The sequence below is a fragment of the Microtus ochrogaster genome, chromosome 6 (assembly GCF_000317375.1).
Source record: "Microtus ochrogaster isolate Prairie Vole_2 chromosome 6, MicOch1.0, whole genome shotgun sequence".
NCBI classification, from domain to species: domain Eukaryota; kingdom Metazoa; phylum Chordata; class Mammalia; order Rodentia; family Cricetidae; genus Microtus; species Microtus ochrogaster.
In genome coordinates, this window is record NC_022013.1 from 64,524,689 (window position 1) to 64,542,142 (window position 17,454).

Below are 17,454 nucleotides of genomic sequence, written 5' to 3' on the forward strand. Positions count from 1 at the left end.
TAGGTGCTAGTTGAGGTCCCACCAGTTGGCATGTGACTAGCTGGCGGGGTCATACACAGAGTCAATCTGGCCAGGTGGTGGTGGCGCACGCCTTTAATCCCAGCACTTGGGAGGCAGAGTCAGGCAGGTTTTTATGAGTTCAAGGCCAGCCTGGTCTACAACACTAGTTCCAGGACAGCTAGGGCTACACATAGAAACCCTGTCTTGAAAAAAAAAAGATTCATTCTGTCCTTTGTCCACGCTATGGTGTGGGGTCCCCTTCACTCACCTGCTTGGCTGGACTGATACTGTTTCCACGCAGACCCCAGCCTGCCTGGTATTTACACACCTAAGGATAAGCAGGAATTCTCCTTGTTACTCTGAAGGAAAAGACTTGGTGACTTCTAGGGCTCACCCTACAGCACAAATTAGACAAGGCTCTTGCTTCTGGAGTTAGTTGTCTCTGTTGTTGCTGGTCCCATCCCCTCCCCTTTAGTTTTCTTAGCCCCATCTGGAGGCCAGGGTCTGGAGGCAGGAGCTTGCCCACACATATGCACTTTGACTTTATTTAAATTTAGTAACCTGGAAACTTAAAACTCAAAACTGGGATTTCCAGTTTTACTCCCTATCCCCTGCCCACCAGGCAGCAGTAGTCTTAGCTAGTAAGCTGGCTCCAGACAGGAACTGAAGGCCCCCTCTTCAGCAGCCCCTCACTGACAGTACTATTAGTGCCCCCAGGACCATAAGGGGATTCCTCAGACCAGGTGCTGCTCAGGGTACACAGTGCACCCAGGGGTCTTTAAGAACCCAAAGACACGTTCAGACCAATGTCTTAGCATTGCTGTCTCTGTAGGTGACGGGTGAACAGCAAGACTGAAGGGAAGTACCGATGCTTGGCCAAGAGGCTTCATGGACAAGCAGCCTCTCCGGGTGGTGCTTTATTCCTACAGACGCCAACCTGTGACAGCCCTGTCCAGTCCTGGCCTTGATCAAAGGAACTCCCTGCTCCCTCTCCCCTTGCTTGCATGTGATAGCCAGTGTCTTGGACCCCAATCCCGGGCTCACATTCAAACACGTGCAGGCACATCAGAGCCCAGGGCTGAACTCTCGGAGACTAAGTTACTCCTATATATGGTTACCCAGGAGTGGGAGTCCATCGGAGTTAATGTGTGACTTAATCTACTGACAATCTCACCCAGTTGGGGCCCCGCTTGGGGAGAGCCCTCACTTTAGAAAGAGCATTCACTTGAGGGCAAAGGGACTGGGAGGAGGCAGGGCAACGGTGGAGGCAGGGCAAGGACAATACGACCAGACTTGGGGGAACTAAATGCCGCCCAAGTTCTTCCCACCCTTGCCTTGTCCCACATCTGTGAAAACCTCCAGCCTCCCCCATGCTCCTTGTAAACAAACTCACAAGCCTCCTTCTTTCCAAAGTTCTTTTAATACAGCACAGAAAGGCTATATTTTCATAGGCAAGCCGTATATAGAGTCTTCAGGAATAAGGCACACAACGGAATGCCACCCCGAGGCCGGCCCTTCAGGGAAGTCAGGAGCCTTCTCCATGCACCCTCCAGGCAGGGCTCACGGGTTCTGTTTGTCTTCTTAGCTGAATGCACACACATGAACAGATACAAACATGAACAGGGTCACCTATTGGGGGTGCAGGGGTTGGTACAGAGAAGTTGGCCATGAGAGCAAACGATGATCCACATTGCCACCTCCCAGAAGCTGCGACACCCCCTACATCACTGTTAGTTGTTGCACTGGCTACGATGTAGTGAGGTTGGATTAGACTTTTGTTTAGAGTAGATTCAAGTCCATTAGATGCTAAAAGGCAGGTGTAAGGGCTCAGGTGAACAGATCCAAGTTCAAAGAGTATGGGGCTGGGAGTCAGGGCTCGGGCAGGCGAGGAGGAAGCCTGCCTCCTGTTTTCTTGTACCTGGTTGGGTCTCGCTGGCAAGGCCAATGGGCTAGCAGACCAAAGGACTCTTTCATCCAATGTGTCCTTTTCCCTTGCCCATTTCCTGCTCTCCCTTAAAAAAATTAATAAAACCATAATAACAAGATAATGACAGAAAGGTGCAGGAGAAAAGATTACAATACCATCTGCCAACCTCAGAGCAAGAGGCGCAAAGGATCTCTGTTCCCTTTTTACCATGTTGTCCATTGGTAACTCCCCTTAACAAAGCAATATTTTCAAAATACACAAAGGTATAAATACAGGACAAGAGCATATTAATAAGTCTAAACACTTGAATAATATACTGGCTGCTTAATACTGATATTTTCATCCAAGGAAAACAAAATAGAAAAAAAAAAACAACATAGCTCAATGGATTACAAAGTTTTTTTCCTCGTTAGAATTATGTACCAACTTCATATAATAATTCTATGTAGATAATATTTCCTTCTTAATGTAGTTCAGTTGCCTACTTTTTACAGACCAAAGCATGGAAAAAATAACAAGAAAAAGGAAAAGTTCTCACTATTTATTCTCTTACAGATCAGCCAGACTTGCAAAACTCCATCTAGAAATCCACTCAATATGGATTGTCCTCTCAAAAGCACTGGCATTTTTAAAAAATGCCTCTTCTTGTTGTTTTCAATTTCAACAATATCAAGCAATCCTATTTTTCTTTTCTCTAAAAAAAAACCCTCAAATATATACAAACAAAAGTTACTATGAAGAATTTGGGGGGGAGAGGCTACTAAGTTCAGTGTCCCAAGAAAAACTGGTAACCGTGCAGGAATTTTTAACATCTATGAATTTTTTTCCCAAAATACACACATAGCATTTTTTTAAAAAAAGAATTCTGTGTCAAGTATAACTCAAAATAAATACAAATTCACAAGTAGAGCTATTGAATACTTCATATGGGGTAAACACCATTCTCTCTCAACTAGATCGCTAGATCTACTGACTGCAAGCGATTGTCCCTTTTGAATGTAGTAAAACCACACACTTTCTCGTCTCCTGGGCTCCCAGGCCCTCTGAGCATTAAGTCTCCCAGCACCCAGCCTAGATAGTGGTATCTTTTGCTTGCCTCAAAAAGATCACAAGTTCAGCCAAATTATTGCAAGGCAAGACTAGAGAGGAGCTGCCTGAGTCAAGAGGGCCTGGATGTGCACCAGTACAGTGACCAAAATGGTCACCTGTCCCACCTTCTGCCTACCCCCACTTCCTCTGTTGCTGGGCTCTTTGAATCTTCGCCCCAGCTCAGCCATGCCTAATGTGTCCTCATTTGGGACACAGCACAATGCCCACTGCTGTAAACACTCTCTTTAGGGGCCCAGTGGGATGACTGGCAGAAACACCCCTTTCCTACGCGACCGGAAGCTTGGCATGGGGCGGCCCTAGTGTGGCAGCAAAGAGAGTCTTTGGTGCTGGGTGCTCACAGTCTGCAGCCCAGTATGCCACTCCTAGGCAGCAGGGTGGCAGCTAGTGCCCTGGACTGCCACAGATATACCTTTGTTAAATGTTCAGAGGGTATGTTCTCCCAAAATCTATCCTGCAGCTATCTGGCTGCAGACACGCCTGCCCATCCCTTCCACTCACTCCCTGGACCCTAGGCTAACACTTCACTGTGACTCCTCAGTCATACAAAGCATCTTCATTTGAAAACAAAGGGCAACTGGGCACCATGTGTAAACACTGAATTTCAGGCCTATTTCATGGTCTGACTTTTTTTTTCTTCTTCTCCATAATGGCATAGTGTTGGGGCAAAGTCAAGCTACTCAGTCGTGGCAGCTGGTGAAGAGGAGAAAGACGAGAGAAATGTGGCTTGTCACAGGGAGAGGGGAGCACTGCTGACCCTGGCCAGGACAGCGGTCCTCCCGGGCCATGTGACATGCCAGGAGGTTTCTCTGCCTTCCTGGAAAAGTAGGGAATCACTATCCCCAGTTTCCAAAGGAGAGATTCTGTGGCTCATTTTAGACTTGCCCAGTGTGAGGGGCTGAGGAGAGCCGGGAAGGGGATCATCTTCCATCTTCTCAGGGGATTGGAACCATCAGACAAGGATGGTTGCAGGAGAGGACCCGGCATCACTCAGCCTAAGTGGCTACCAGGAGCAGAGGTTTAGAAGGCAGTACACCTGGTTGGCTAGGGGCATCCCATCCCCCCCAGTGATGCTCTGTGTTCCGGAGGCAACCATCTTTCTTCTAGAACACCAAAGTTCACTGGGGCCTCTGGTGGCACTTTCTCACTTAATGAGTGGGGAAACTGAGGCTGGAGATGAGATGCCCTTGTCCCAGGTGGCATAAAGTAGCTCCAGAATGCCAAGACCTGCATCCTCCATGCTGAAGCAGGCTTGCAGCTTTTGTGGAGTGCATCCCTGACATGGATGGAAGGCTAAGGATGAGAAGAGAGCAGCCGATAGAACCCAAGCCTACGGGACAGTCTGGGGGAGGTCATGGGAGGTGATGCCTGATATTCCTAGGATGTTTAATGTCCCCCTGCCTGCCAGTTCCATTGGCAGGGGAGGCTGTATTTAGCTACCATTCAGTGACGTCAGGGGTGGTCAGATTTGGGACTCACTGTGGGCCCAACAGACAACCACTCCTCAGCAGCTGCTAGAAAAAGTAACTGCCCTCTGTGACTACAGATTAGGAATGAAACAGGAATTCCCCAGAGTGACTTTTCATAGGAGGCAAGCCGCAAGGTTCTGGGTGGGATAGGACCTGGCTGGTCTTGGAGGGAAGACTTCCCACAGGCCTCAGGATTCACAGTTCACTGGTGTACTTGTGGCAGATACAAAGCCACTCAGTCCCAAAGACACTTGGGAAGAGAGCCTGTGAGAATACCAAGACTTCTGCTGGCCTCTGTCCCTCTACAGAGTCCAGGCCTATGCTGAAGAGTCCCTGAACCTCCTGTCTCCGCACCCTGTCCAGAGCAAGTCAGCCACACAGTTAGCACATGAGACAAGGACATGAGCCTCCTCTGCGTAAGCCCACAGGCCTGTGAGGTCTTCTCAGGTATAGGGACATTCAGCCCCTTGGGCAGCACAGGGAGGTGGTAGCTGAGGGGTTCTGCAGTGGCAGCCAAGGTCACTGCACACGACGACAGTAGTAGCCCAGGACCTTGCACTTTTCACAGAGGTGCTGTGGGTGCTCCTTGCTCTGGTCAGACACATCCAGGCCATCAGGCTTCTCCAGGGGTCTCTGCAAAGAGAAGAAGGAACAGGCCGAGGGGAGGAGGAAGAGGACCGGCAGTTACGGAGGAAGCTCAGCCAACACTTTGGTACCCCACCTTCTGCCCATTTGCAGACACGTGTCCAGGAGGCTGAGGTAAAATTTCTGGGCTGCCTAGAGTCAAGGCAGGGTCTTAGACCTGGAACCATGGGCAGATAAGTTGCTTGATCTGCAGTCCTCTCTTGGCAACTGTCCCCTGAATGAAGTTCAGAGAGCTCCCAAATCCAGCCCAAAAACCAATGCAGGACTGGGATGCAAAGGCATCTGCTGGATGAAGAAACTGAGTCTCAGGTGAAGGAAACCCCACCTCACATCTGTCCCCTTGTCACTCCAGTGGCCTTGGGACTCAAAAGATTATCCTGGACATGGGTACAACACTTCAACCCAAGGGGCAACAGCTCTTAGTTCCAGAAAGCCAGTCTGGGGCCTGGGGCCAACCCAAGCCTAGCGCCTGTCCCAGTGTCTGCCCATTTATTGAGTGACTATTAAACAGAGCTATTTTCTTTCTTCCTTCCTTCCTTCCTTCCTTCCTTCCTTCCTTCCTTCCTTCCTTCCTTCCTTTCTTTCTTCTTTCTTTCTTTTTTCTTTCTTTTTCTTCCTTCCTTCCTTCCTTTCTTCCTTTCTTTCCTTCTCTCTCTCTCTCTCTCTCTCTTTCTCTCTCTCTCTTCTTTTCTATTCTCTCTCGAGACAGGGTTTCTCTGTGAAACAGTCCTAGCTGTCCCGGAACTCATCCTGTAGAGCAGGCTGACTGTGAACTCACAGAGATCCACCTGCCTCTGCCTCCTGAGTGCTGGGTTAAAGGCGCACCCAGCTGCCTCACTGAGAAAAAGGAGGCACCTTGCCAGGCCTGTTGCACCACTTGTGCAGCTCCTGCCGTCTGTAAAGCAGGCTGTTACAGTGCTTATTTGCAAAGTTTGGAAGGACCCCGAGAGAGGCTAGCTGTTGGTAACCTGGGCTGCATTAGGCACACACAAGTACCTTTCTCAAAATTACATGTATTTACTTGTGTATGTGTTGTGTGTGTGTGTGTGTGTTCACACGTGTGCATGTGTGCCACAGCCTGAGTGTGGGGGTCAGAGGACAACTTGTAGAAGTCAGTCTTCTTCTTCCACCATGTGGGTCCTAGGGACTGAACTCAGGTCTTCACACTTGGTGGCAAGACCCTTTCCCCTGAGGCATCTCACCAGCCCTTAGGTTTCTGAACTTTAGACAGTTTTGGGTTTCCCTGCCTGCTCTCCCTCCTTACCCTTCCCACAAGAGTCAGCAGAGACCTGTAATCATTGCAGAGATCACGAGGAGCAGCTCCGGAGTGCACAGCATGTCAAATGGCAACAACGACTCTGTCCTTCCACCCCCAGAATGACACCTGTCTGCAGAAGGATTCTCTGCACGGACTTGGGGGGCTCAGAGGAAGCTGGTCAGGGCCAGCTGGAAGCCAGCTGGCAAAAAGAGGGGAGCAGAAACTATAGACTGACGTGGGGCTTGAAGCAAAGACCCTTGGGTCCCAGTGGCATGCCCAGCAGGGTAGACTGTCCTCAGCAGCAGCAGGCTGTTTTCCCCTTATGGTCTGGGACTTGACCCAAGCTGACACACAAAGCAGTTGGGCAAAGGGAACGGATGGTTCTGTAAGCTGAGGGTTTAGGCTGTAGGTGGACAGGATTCTACTTTTTAGCTGCCCCGGAAGTGGGTGTCTATAAACTCAGCCTTTTAAAGCTTTAGCTACAAAGGAAAGAACTGGAAGGAAGAGAGCCAGGCCTTGGAACTAAGGGCCTTCCAGAGGACTGGCCTCACCTATTCTATCCCAGCAGGGGAAAGGAGAAAGAGTTTGATTTTCCTGCAGGTCCCAGATGGGAGGAACTCCTCCTCCAGACACTGGCTATGTGGCCTTGGCCTGGCCACCTGACCATCCTCGGACCCCATCTCATTCCCTCCTGTAAAGGGGGTGCCTTTTTCAGGGAGTTGCTCTCAGCAAACCTAGCGAAGGCAAAGACTAGCTAGAGGAATGGTCCTTCAAGGTGCTGGTTTATTTTGTTTATTTTTAATATTAATGGGAGGGGGCAGTGACATAGGGTCAATCCGAGTAGGAGGTGGGTGATCCCCCTGCCTTTCCAGATGTCCCAGAGAATGGGAGCCAGCACTAATCTCTCTCTTTATGAGTTTGCATGTCCCCAGGGTCAGGAAACTGAGTCTCTGCTGGCTGAGCACAGCCCCAGGTCATTGTATGCTCTGTCTGAAGGACTCCATCTTGAGCTGGAATCTGGATCTTTATGTGTTCATCTTGGAGGTCCCAGGTATCCAAGGCCTCCTGTGCTCTTTGCTGGGCTCCCAAAGAAAGGCATGGCTATGGGAGCCCTGACCTACCTCACACCAAACCCAAGCTGATGTTTAGCCATTTTCCACTGCTTCCCACACTCCACTACCCCCAGCCTCCATGAACCAGTCTTCTAGTAGGGCAAAGAGGGACAGGAGTGAACCAGCCTCTAATGCCTTGACTCCTGCTGGTTTGGGCTTTGTGTGGTCAGGCCATGTAACTCAGACTGCCTCAAGGGCACAGCTTCCACGGGAGTGGTGGCTTACCACAGATGAAGAAACCTTAAGCTATTTAGAAGTCTTGTCCAGAGGCCTCCAGAGAGGAGATGATGAATGTCAAGCCCCACACTGTTGGGAATGCTGCCTGTCCCCATCCCGGGACTAGCTCTAGATCTCATGTGCTCTTCTAGCCTGCTCCAGATCCCTGTCTGTCTCCAAAGTAGCATTTTCCTATGAGGCGGCTCCCACCCCAGTGGTCCTGGCCCCTGAGAACTCACTAGTGCCTGCCCTGCTCTGCCCACCCCGCTGGGCACTGCTTTCCTGGGTGTTATCCCAGGGGTTGACAGAGGTCCAGCGCTTCCAGGGATGAGGGCTGAGTCAATGAGGAGAGCGGAGAGGCTTGAAGGGCCTTCTGGGAAACCGCTCCTCGGCAGTGTGTCCTCGGCTCATGGTACCACAAGTCAAGCTGCTTTGAACAGCACTTCTGCCATACCTTGACTGAGAGCTGCCACCTCAGCTTGCCTTTCTGCAGCCTGCGCTAGAGGTTAGTGACAGGTGCTGTCTTTGTTTAGAGGTGTGTGTGTGTGAGAGAGAGAGGGGGGTGGTTCTATAACCACAGAGTTCCACAAAGACTTCCTAATATCTGTGTGGACCGTCAGCAAATCATTTCATCTCTGCTTGTCTCTCCTCCATACAATATATCTGACAGAGAATGTGTCCAATGGGGCTGTAGTGGAGAGCGGTTATAATGGCACCTGGCCCACGGGAAACCACAACCGATGTTGTACACGATCAGTAATATTTTGAAGGGGCAGGATCATTGGTTGAATCCTTGGGAAATGCTCTTGCCTGACCCTCCTGGCCAGCCCTAGTTCCTTTGAACTGCTCTTCTCCTTGGCCTTGGTGTTCAGCCTACAGCTGCAGGCTGCCAGTAGGGAGCTTGGGGGAGCTGTCAGGATGACTCCCCTCTGTGGAAGGAAACACCCAGCAGCTGGGATTGATCTGGGAGGCCTCCCTGCCCCCAGCAGGGAAGCAAAGCCCATTAGCATTTCTTCTCTTCTGGGGGAGCTGGGTTGTCTCGGGGAGACACAGTCCGAGCCTAACAGGAAACAGATGTAGTGGAGGCAGGGGCTCTCAGAGGAACGAGGTGGCCCAGGTCAGCCCTGGGGGAGGGGCAAGAGCCCTTCTCCATCCCCTGGCTCCACTGCCTCCTGCAGTGCAACAAGGAGGCAGTATTCCCAAAGCTCAAACCACAGAAGCAAGAGAGCCCAGGAGCCCAGAACTTCATCTGGAATGGATGTAAATGGTACAAATCCTTTGTGCGTCAGGCTCCCCAATGCACACAGTAGGCACTCAACAAACTCTGGCTGGATGATGGTGATTGGGAAAAATGGAGTCTCAAGCTCTTGAAAGATTCTTCTAGACTGGGCCCCTCTATGTAGAGCCAGACTAACAGGTCAGCAGGCTACACCCAGGTCATGCTGGTAGGATGTGGGGCGGAGGAAGGCAGAGAGAGCCATCAATGACCGAGGGATAGCCTGGCAAGATGGGACCAGTAGCCCGCCCTGCCAGACTCTAGGGCACACAGGAACACTGCAGGGTGTCCGGTTCCCCTGGCCCTGAGAGTGTGAGTTGACCTCTGCCTGGGTCACAAGATCTTATGTGAGTCCCTCAGATCTGCAACCCTCGGATCTCCGACGCTGGACACCTTGTAGAAATTGGGTTGTCCTAGTCAGCCTACCCTCTCTGCCTACCCCACCCAGAGAACACCCTGCCAGCCCTCCCCCAAGCCCCACCCACTACAGGCTGCCCACTCCTAGCTCCGCCCTCGCCCAGAGGCCCTGCACACCCACCTGCTTGTGCGGGTACACATTAATGTGGCACTTGATGCACTCCTGCCCCATGTTGGCCCAGGAGTTCCCGCTCATCCATTTTCTCTTGCACTTGGGACACTTGTATTCCCCAAAGCAGCGCTTCTTGCCTTGGTATGGGGTCAGCCCCTCGCCTTTGGGACGTGCCTGGAGGACAGGAAGTAAATACAGTAAGTGGGGCCTTGGCCTTCAGCTTTCATAGTCTGCATCCTGTCCTATAAGCTTGCCCTTCTGCCACCAATCTAGAAAGTAAGATGGTCGTCTCCAGACCACACCTGTAAATCCTAGGGGTCGGAGCTCCCCATTTACGCCACGACAGAGACAGTGAGGTGCAGGCTTCTAAGGAGTTACGTTTTCATCTCAGATGTTGCAGGGGCAGCAGGATGGGCACAGGTGCTTTGTCCCACCAGGGATGTGACCACACAAGGACAGAAACTAGTGTCTGATGGAAGGGAATCGCCTCCGCTGCCCCCTGCGCCAACTGTGCGCTTCCCTACATGGAGCCAGTCCTTTTCTTGGCTGGCTTTGAACTCAGATCTCCTGTCTCAGTTTCCAGTGTTTGTGAAAGATGGAAAAAATACCCTCTTTTTCAGTCTCTGGGGGCATCAGTATTTTTGTCTAGGTCCCTGTCACTCACCAGACAGACACAGATGACACGCATGCCTCTTACTTGTTTTTTTCTTTTGAAACATAAGGTCTCATGTATCACAGTCTGGCATTAACTTACAACATAGACAAAGATGATCTCGAACTTCTAATCCTCCAGCCCTGCTTCCCAGGGCTGGGGTTACAGATCTGTACCACCATACCTGCTTTATGGTATGCTGGGAATCGAATCCAGGGCTGTGTGCATGTTGGGCAAGCACTATACCACCTGGCCTACATCTCCAACCCAATTAATCCTGGTGTTTCCTTCATTTCTGTCCCAGTAGCGACTGTCTTCTGCTTCACAGCTGCATGGCGGCAGAATTCATGAGAGCTCATAGTGTGCTTCCATGAGCGCTTGGTACATGTGTCAACTTCCATGGCTTTGAAGAGTAAATTTCCAGAAGTGAGATTTCCGGGGCATAGGGTATGTGCACTATTTTTAGTGGTAGTGTCTATTGCTGCTGCCTCTGCTCACACAAGGCTTCGCCAGCGTCGCACCCCAGATCCCCAGGAGCGGGGTTCTAGCTAAAGCTCCCATTCGTTTGCAGCTGCACCTACCACATGCTTGCTTTTCCCAGCTGCAGTTGTCTGTGCTCAACCCATCTGAAAGGATTCGACCGTCTCAGAAATAAGCGCCATGTGAGCTCTATACTGTGCACAGTTCTGAGGAACAAGATGAGCACACTCTCCATGTGACTGGGACAGCAATGTCCCATCGGCCCGTGTGTCCATGCTATCTATGCTACCTGCCCATTAGCTATTCAGTAACTGGCTGTTCCCAGATGAACTGCAGGATCTACAGTGCTTGTATTCAAGTGGCCCTCACTGTGCACAGTAATTGCCCTGGATCACAGGAGTAGGGGAAGCAGACAACTCATATACCAAGGAGAGGCCGTAACGTGCTTCCATCGCCCCAAAAGGGGAAACCAGACAATATCATAAAGAAAGGGAGAAAAAAGTCTGAGGTTGCTAAAAACCTTCGGTGAGAACAATTACTCTGTTGGGAAACTGAGGGAAGAAATTTTGAGCTTAGAACTTCAATGCCTAGTTACAGCCCAGAGCAGACAGCCACTGAGGGTCTTTCTTTCTTTCTTTTTTTTTTTTTTTTTTTCTCGAGACAGGGTTTCTCTGTAGCTTTGGAGCCTGTCCTGGCACTAGCTCTTATAGACCAGGCTGGCCTAGAACTCACAGAGATCCGCCTGCCTCTGCCTCCCGAGTGCTGGGATTAAAGGCGTGCGCCACCACTGCCCTGCCATTGAGGGTCTTGAAATGCACCTTTCTATCTTAGGGGAAGCCGTTGCATCACTAATCTAACAGGTACAAAGGCTTCTCACATCTTTCATAATGAGGAAGACACATTTTTGCATGTATTTAAAAATGGTTTGTTTATATTTCATGGACTGTTTCTCTTTGGGGGGATTAACTTTAAAAGTGTGTGTGTGTGTGTGTATGTGTGTATATATGTATGTTTGTGTGTGTATGTGTGTATGTATATGTGTATGTATTTGTATGTATGTTTATGTGTATGTTTGTATGTATGTGTGTGTATGTGTGTTTGTGTGTGTATATATGTTTGTATGTTTGTGTGTGTATGTGTGTGTGTTTGTGTGTATGTTTGTGTGTGTGTGTTTGTGTATGTTTGTGTGTGTATACATGTTTGTATGTTTGTGTGTGTATGTGTGTGTATGTCTGTTTGTGTGCCTGCACAGTCAGAAGAGGACATCAGATCCCCTGGAGCTGGAGTTACGGGAAAGCTGTCCTCTGGTACTCTCAAACAGATGGTCTACCACTGACCATCTTTTCAACCCTAACCTCTTCCTTGTTGATTTGCAGAAAGAAAATTGGTTTGTGTTTTATATGTGAAAGAAGCTAGAGCTCTCCTGCACAGCTTGATAACTGTATTGAAATATGATCCAAATAACGCGCATCTCACTCATTGAAAACAGTCAGTTCAACGGTTCTTAGTATATTCAGAGCTGTACAGTCATGGGCATAACCTAACTTTAGGACATATTTGTCACCCTTCCAAAGTCACTCTGTACTCACTAATACTCCCTGTGCTACTCGCTGGTTCCTATGATCCGCCTCTGTGGATTTCCCCAGCTTATATTCTTCCTTTTGTTTGGCTTCTTGCTGAAGCATGTGTCCACACTTTACCCTCTTGCTGCCAAATAATAACTATTGTATGCCAATGGCATAGGGCGCACTGGGCTGCTTTTCAGTTGGGGTTGTCATGAGTAAAGCTGCTGTGAGCCTACATGCACTTATAAAGGATGTTTTTTGTTTGTTTTTGTTTTTTGTTTGTTTGTTTGTTTGGTTTTTCAAGGAAGAGGTTTGTTTGGTTTTTTTTAAGGATTATTTATTTATTTATTATGTATACAATATTCTGTCTGCGTGTATGCCTATAAGTCAGAAGAGGGCACCAGACCTCATTACAGATTGTTGTGAGCCACCATGTGGTTGCCGGGAATTGAACTCAGGACCTTTGGAAGAGCAGGCAATGCTCTTAACCGCTGAGCCATCTCTTCAGCCCCTTGGTTGGTTTTTCAAGACAGGGTTTCTCTGTGTAGTTTTGGAGTCTGTCCTGGAACAAACTCTTGTAGACTTGGCTGGCCTCAAATTCACAGAGATCCGCCTGCCTCTGTCTCTCGAATGCTGGGATTAAAGGCGTGTGCCACCACGGCCAGCTCAAAGAATATGTTTTAAAAGTTAGTTACCATAAAATTTTAAACTGGGAGACTACCCATAGCTACAGACCCACATTAGCCGGGGAATCTCTCTAGCTGAGGCTGACCATTAAAGTCAGCATTCACTCTCTCCACATAACTTTCTTGTGGGCCTTGAGTTTGAGAGCGGCTTGAACCAGGCTCTATATGTCATCATTAAGCGTGGTACCCTGCCTGGTAGTGACAGGATTGTCTGGCAACGCGCTAGAGAGAGAATCCAGAGCCTCACCTTAGATTCAGCAAATTGGGACCTATGTTGGCGTGTGTTTGGGGGTGGGGTGTGCAGGCATATCTGTGCACATGCGTGTGGAGGCTAGAGGTCAAACAAGAAGGACTTCTTCCATTGTATCTCACTCTTCCTTCCTTCCTTTCTCTCTCTCTCTCTCTCTCTCTCTCTCTCTCTCTCTCTCTCTCTCTCTCTCTTTCTTTTTTTCTTGACAGTTCCTCACTAACCAGGAGCTGACCGACTTGGCATGGCTGGCTATCCAGCAAGATCTAGAAGTCTTTCTGTCTCCATTTTCCCAGAGCTGGGTTACTGACAGGTGCCACCACATGCAGCTCTTTCTGTGGGTACTGGAGCTTAAACTAAATCCTCTTGCTTACATGGCAAGCACTTTACCCACTGAGCCATTTCCCCATCCAAGAACCTGCATTGTGATAGAAACCCCCAGAACTCCTCCTCCATCAGGTTCAGGAAGCTTGGGCTATGGGATGATCATTGCCATGGTAACCCTGAGTGACTGGCCACTTAGGAAACAGGGTTTAGAGGTCAGGTGCAGACTCTGATCCAAATCCTAGTTCTGTGATCTTGAACAAGGTTAGAGGAAGTAACTCTATCCGAGAGTGTTTGGGGCCAGTGAGAAGGCTCAGTGGGTAAAGGCACTTGCTGATGACCTGAGTTCAATCCTTGAGACCCCCATGGTGGAGAGAACCAATTCCCATAAGCTGTTCTTTGACCCCCCACATCCACGCCATGGCACACACGCACACACACAGATATAAATAATTAATATCTGCAAAAAAACTTTTAAAAGAATATTCTAAACATTAGGTGAGATGATACAGGTAAACCCTATGAACAGGAGGATTATTGGCACTACTATTATTTACTAATCCAAAGTTGTATCAGTATGTACAGATAATAGTGTATCAGATAATAATTCACATTAATTGTGTGCGTTTATTGCTGCTGTTTTCCAGCTATCCATATCACTAGGTGATGTCTGACTAGAGTTCCAGGCAAAATAATAAAAAGGGAGAGATGTACTGAGTGTGAAGATCAAAACTTGGAAAAGCAAGCCCATCACAGTCCTGACTTTTGGGTCCCCTGCTTGATGTCACTGGACTTGCTAGGAATGGTGATGTCTCGGGAGCAGGTTTAATGAGGACTGGGGAGGCCTGAGAGAGGGCAGCGCTGTGAGAGATGCACCCCACACAGTCATGACCTGCTCTACTCACTTGGGACAAGAGAGTGCCTCTGAGGCTGAGCTCTTTGAGTATCCAGTTTGCAGCTTTTCTGAGTCCTTTGAAGTCAGTCTCTCCACTGCCATCCAGCACCCAGTACCCTGGCTCTGAGCAGCCTGTGTCCATAGCCTCCTTGGTTTTGTTATCCCGAAATAAGAAGTCATGCGCACGTACTCTCCTGCCTCCGTTTCCAAAGGTGTATGCGTATGCTGAAGGAGGGTGATGGGGCTGGGAAGAAGGCTCCATAGGTAAAAAGCTTACTGTGCCACCATGTAGACCCGAGTTTGACTCTGAGAACCCATGTAAATTCACTCAGGGTAGTAATATATGCTTGTAATCCCAGGTATGGTGATAACAGGCAGAGCCCTAGAAGCTCTGGTACATCTGCCTACATGGTGAAGTTCTGGTCCAATTAAAGACCTGCTTCAAGAGAAAGATGGATGACACCTGGGTTGTCTGTTGACTTTCACATACATATGCATACCATACATGCGTGCACACAGTCACACACATATGAGTGCAAGCACACACACATACACACAAATAGGTGGGTGTCTTGTCACAGAGATTTTGCTTAGCTGATGGGTGGATTTAGGGCCTGTCCCCGGCAGTCTGGCTCTGGAATCTGGTTCTGCAGACCTCATCTTGCTCAGAGCCTTCAAAACCTGGGCCTTGCCTACCATACCTACAGCAAAGGACAGAATGGGAGGGGTCATTCATCCTAGCACATTTGGAGCAAAATATGGGTCCTGGTCAGAATTAGAAATAAACCGTGAATTGATGTTCCGGGGTGTCTGGCTCAGAATTCCGGGTGATGGGAGTCCACATGTGTAATGTGGTATAGATTGTGACCGAAGGGGAAAACAAGCAGTTGAACGAGAAGTGAACGGGGAGCAGGGCCACAGCTCAGAATTAGAACATGGCGTTTTGGAGTTGTCTGCCACATACCCAGGGTTGGGGTGCCTGGCCTCCTATAGGCCCAGATGCCCCAGCTTGCCAGTGCCACGCTGACAGGCCAGACTGACAATCAGCTCCTTGTCAGACACCTCATCTCACAGGACAAGCTCAGATCCTGGACTCCAAGGTCAGGTTCCTAAGTCATAACCTCTCTGCCTGTTGCTACCTGGGACCCTCAACAAGTATCTCTGCTTGTTTACACATCTGGACACCAGATGCTGATCAAAGGCCTGAACTGCACACCTGCTACCCTCGCAGGTGCTTTAGCTCAGTCCAGGCACACATGGCACTCTCTCGGCGAGCACTGGTGTTTGGGGCATGGCTCTTCCCTTGCAGAGAGAGCAACCAAGGTACTTCAGATGACGCAGAGGGAGGGGCTGAGGCCCAGGCAAAATCAGAAAGAGACTATTTTAGAAATGAAAGGGCAGTGTGGCAGTGGTGTAGTTTGCCGTCTTAAGGTGCGTGCATCAGAGGACTAGGGAACCTAAGAAGAAAGGGTGTTAGGTGTCTTCACCTAATGGATTATTCTCCCAGCCGGACCCTCAACAAGTCCAAAGAAGGCTGCAGAAGCTTGGATGTATGCCGGCAGAAGACAAGGAAGGCGGGAAGAGACCAGGTGCTTACGGTACACTCCCTGTGTCCTGAGCTTTGTGCTCAGGGTTCAAGACCTGTCAGGTTGCCTTTCCACTCACCATGGAAGGCTGCAGGACAGCTGGTGAAACTAAGGATGAGGGGGTGGGAGCAGGATGCAGAGTATACATGAGGGGCTGAAAGTGAGTTTCAGCAAGCTCTTCTGCCTGCCACAGCTCTACAGAGAAAACCCCTCAACAGAGATTTCATGAGAAAATTCTTTGGGCCTCCTGGTGGAAGTGGCATACAGGACAAATTTAGGTAATAGCAGAGGGAAGGGACACAGGCCAGCAGGCAGGCAGCTTCAAGGAGCCACTTCCTGGAAGGCTCTGTCCTGACATTGTTTATACTGACCAGTGGGGGAGGGCCCAGAGCCCAGAGAGAAGGCGGATTAACAGACACCTTTCCCTTGTCCCCTCCCTGCTGAGGCCTGGACTCTTCTCATAAATGTCAACAGACAGCTCCGCAGGGGTAACCACTCAGTCAAGCGGGCTGCCAGGCCTCAGCAGGCTTCCTGACCCAGGCTAAGTACCTCATCTACCCTGCCCCTACCAGGAGTGCAGGCATGGCTCAGTGGGTCCCAGAAGCTACTCCTGGTAGTACAGACAGGTCCTCGAGGTACCATAGAAGCCAAGAGATTTGACAGAGGACTCGCAAGGCATCCAGGACAGAGCTGGGGATGGAAGGGCTTTCGGACTTTTCTGAGGCTGGTATAGCAACAGAAAGGCAATCTGAGAAGTAGAAGGAGTAAGTTGGGAAGGAGAAAGCAAAGCTGGAGGGGAGGGGTGGGAGAGGAGGGGGAGGGGCTTCCACCCCTGAATAGTTTCAGAATGGAGTTTGTATTGATTTTCCATCAGCTCATGAGATCTCTTGAGGTCGGCTGGGAGGTAGTGAGTCCCCTGTCACTAAGGCTATGTAAGCAGAGGCTGGGTAAACAACCATCAGGAAACTTGCGGAAGGGATCTTTGCCCTGCTCAGGAAGTTGAGCCTTGCAATTCTGAGAGGACTTCTAGCTTTATAGTCCTTTGGATCCTGAGAACTAGTGGAGGCCGCTGAAGTGGGTGCGGAGAGAAAGCCTCCCTCGGTCGCTCCTGGAGCAGGAGTTGGGCAGGCATCTCTTGCTCCATTTCTAAGGCTCATCCTGGCCAGAACTTGTCAGACTCTTTTTAAAAAGGCCTTACAGTGCCCTTAAGGAAATGATCAGTGATACACGGACCAAAAGCATTTGCAAAAATCTTCCTGCCACATTATTTAGGGTAACAAAAATCTAGAAATGGGACAATCCACAGCAGGTCCCAGATGCTCCCAGTGGGTGTATGACAACAGACAGCCCTTGAGGCAGTTATGACAACCATCCCAGAGATGGCTTGGTGCAGCCTGGAGACCCTGGAGCCCACAGGGTACAAGGAGAGAACTGATTACTGAAAGTTGTCCTCTGACCTCCACACACGTGCCATGGCACA

At 49.7% G+C, this 17,454-nt stretch overlaps 1 protein-coding gene across 1 annotated transcript in view; it reads right to left on the bottom strand.

The window, feature by feature from the left end:
* Window positions 1–1,380: 1,380 nt before the first annotated feature.
* The window catches only part of Zcchc24 (zinc finger CCHC-type containing 24), a 52,894-nt gene continuing 36,820 nt past the window's right edge, over window positions 1,381–17,454 (bottom strand). Inside the window, exons 3-4 of the mRNA XM_005348705.3 lie at window positions 9,549–9,713; window positions 1,381–5,136 (exon numbers count right to left, since the gene is read on the bottom strand). Of these exons, the coding sequence (XP_005348762.1) occupies window positions 5,023–5,136; window positions 9,549–9,713 (279 nt within the window). The 3' untranslated portion in view covers window positions 1,381–5,022. The remainder of the gene's footprint in view (window positions 5,137–9,548; window positions 9,714–17,454) is intronic.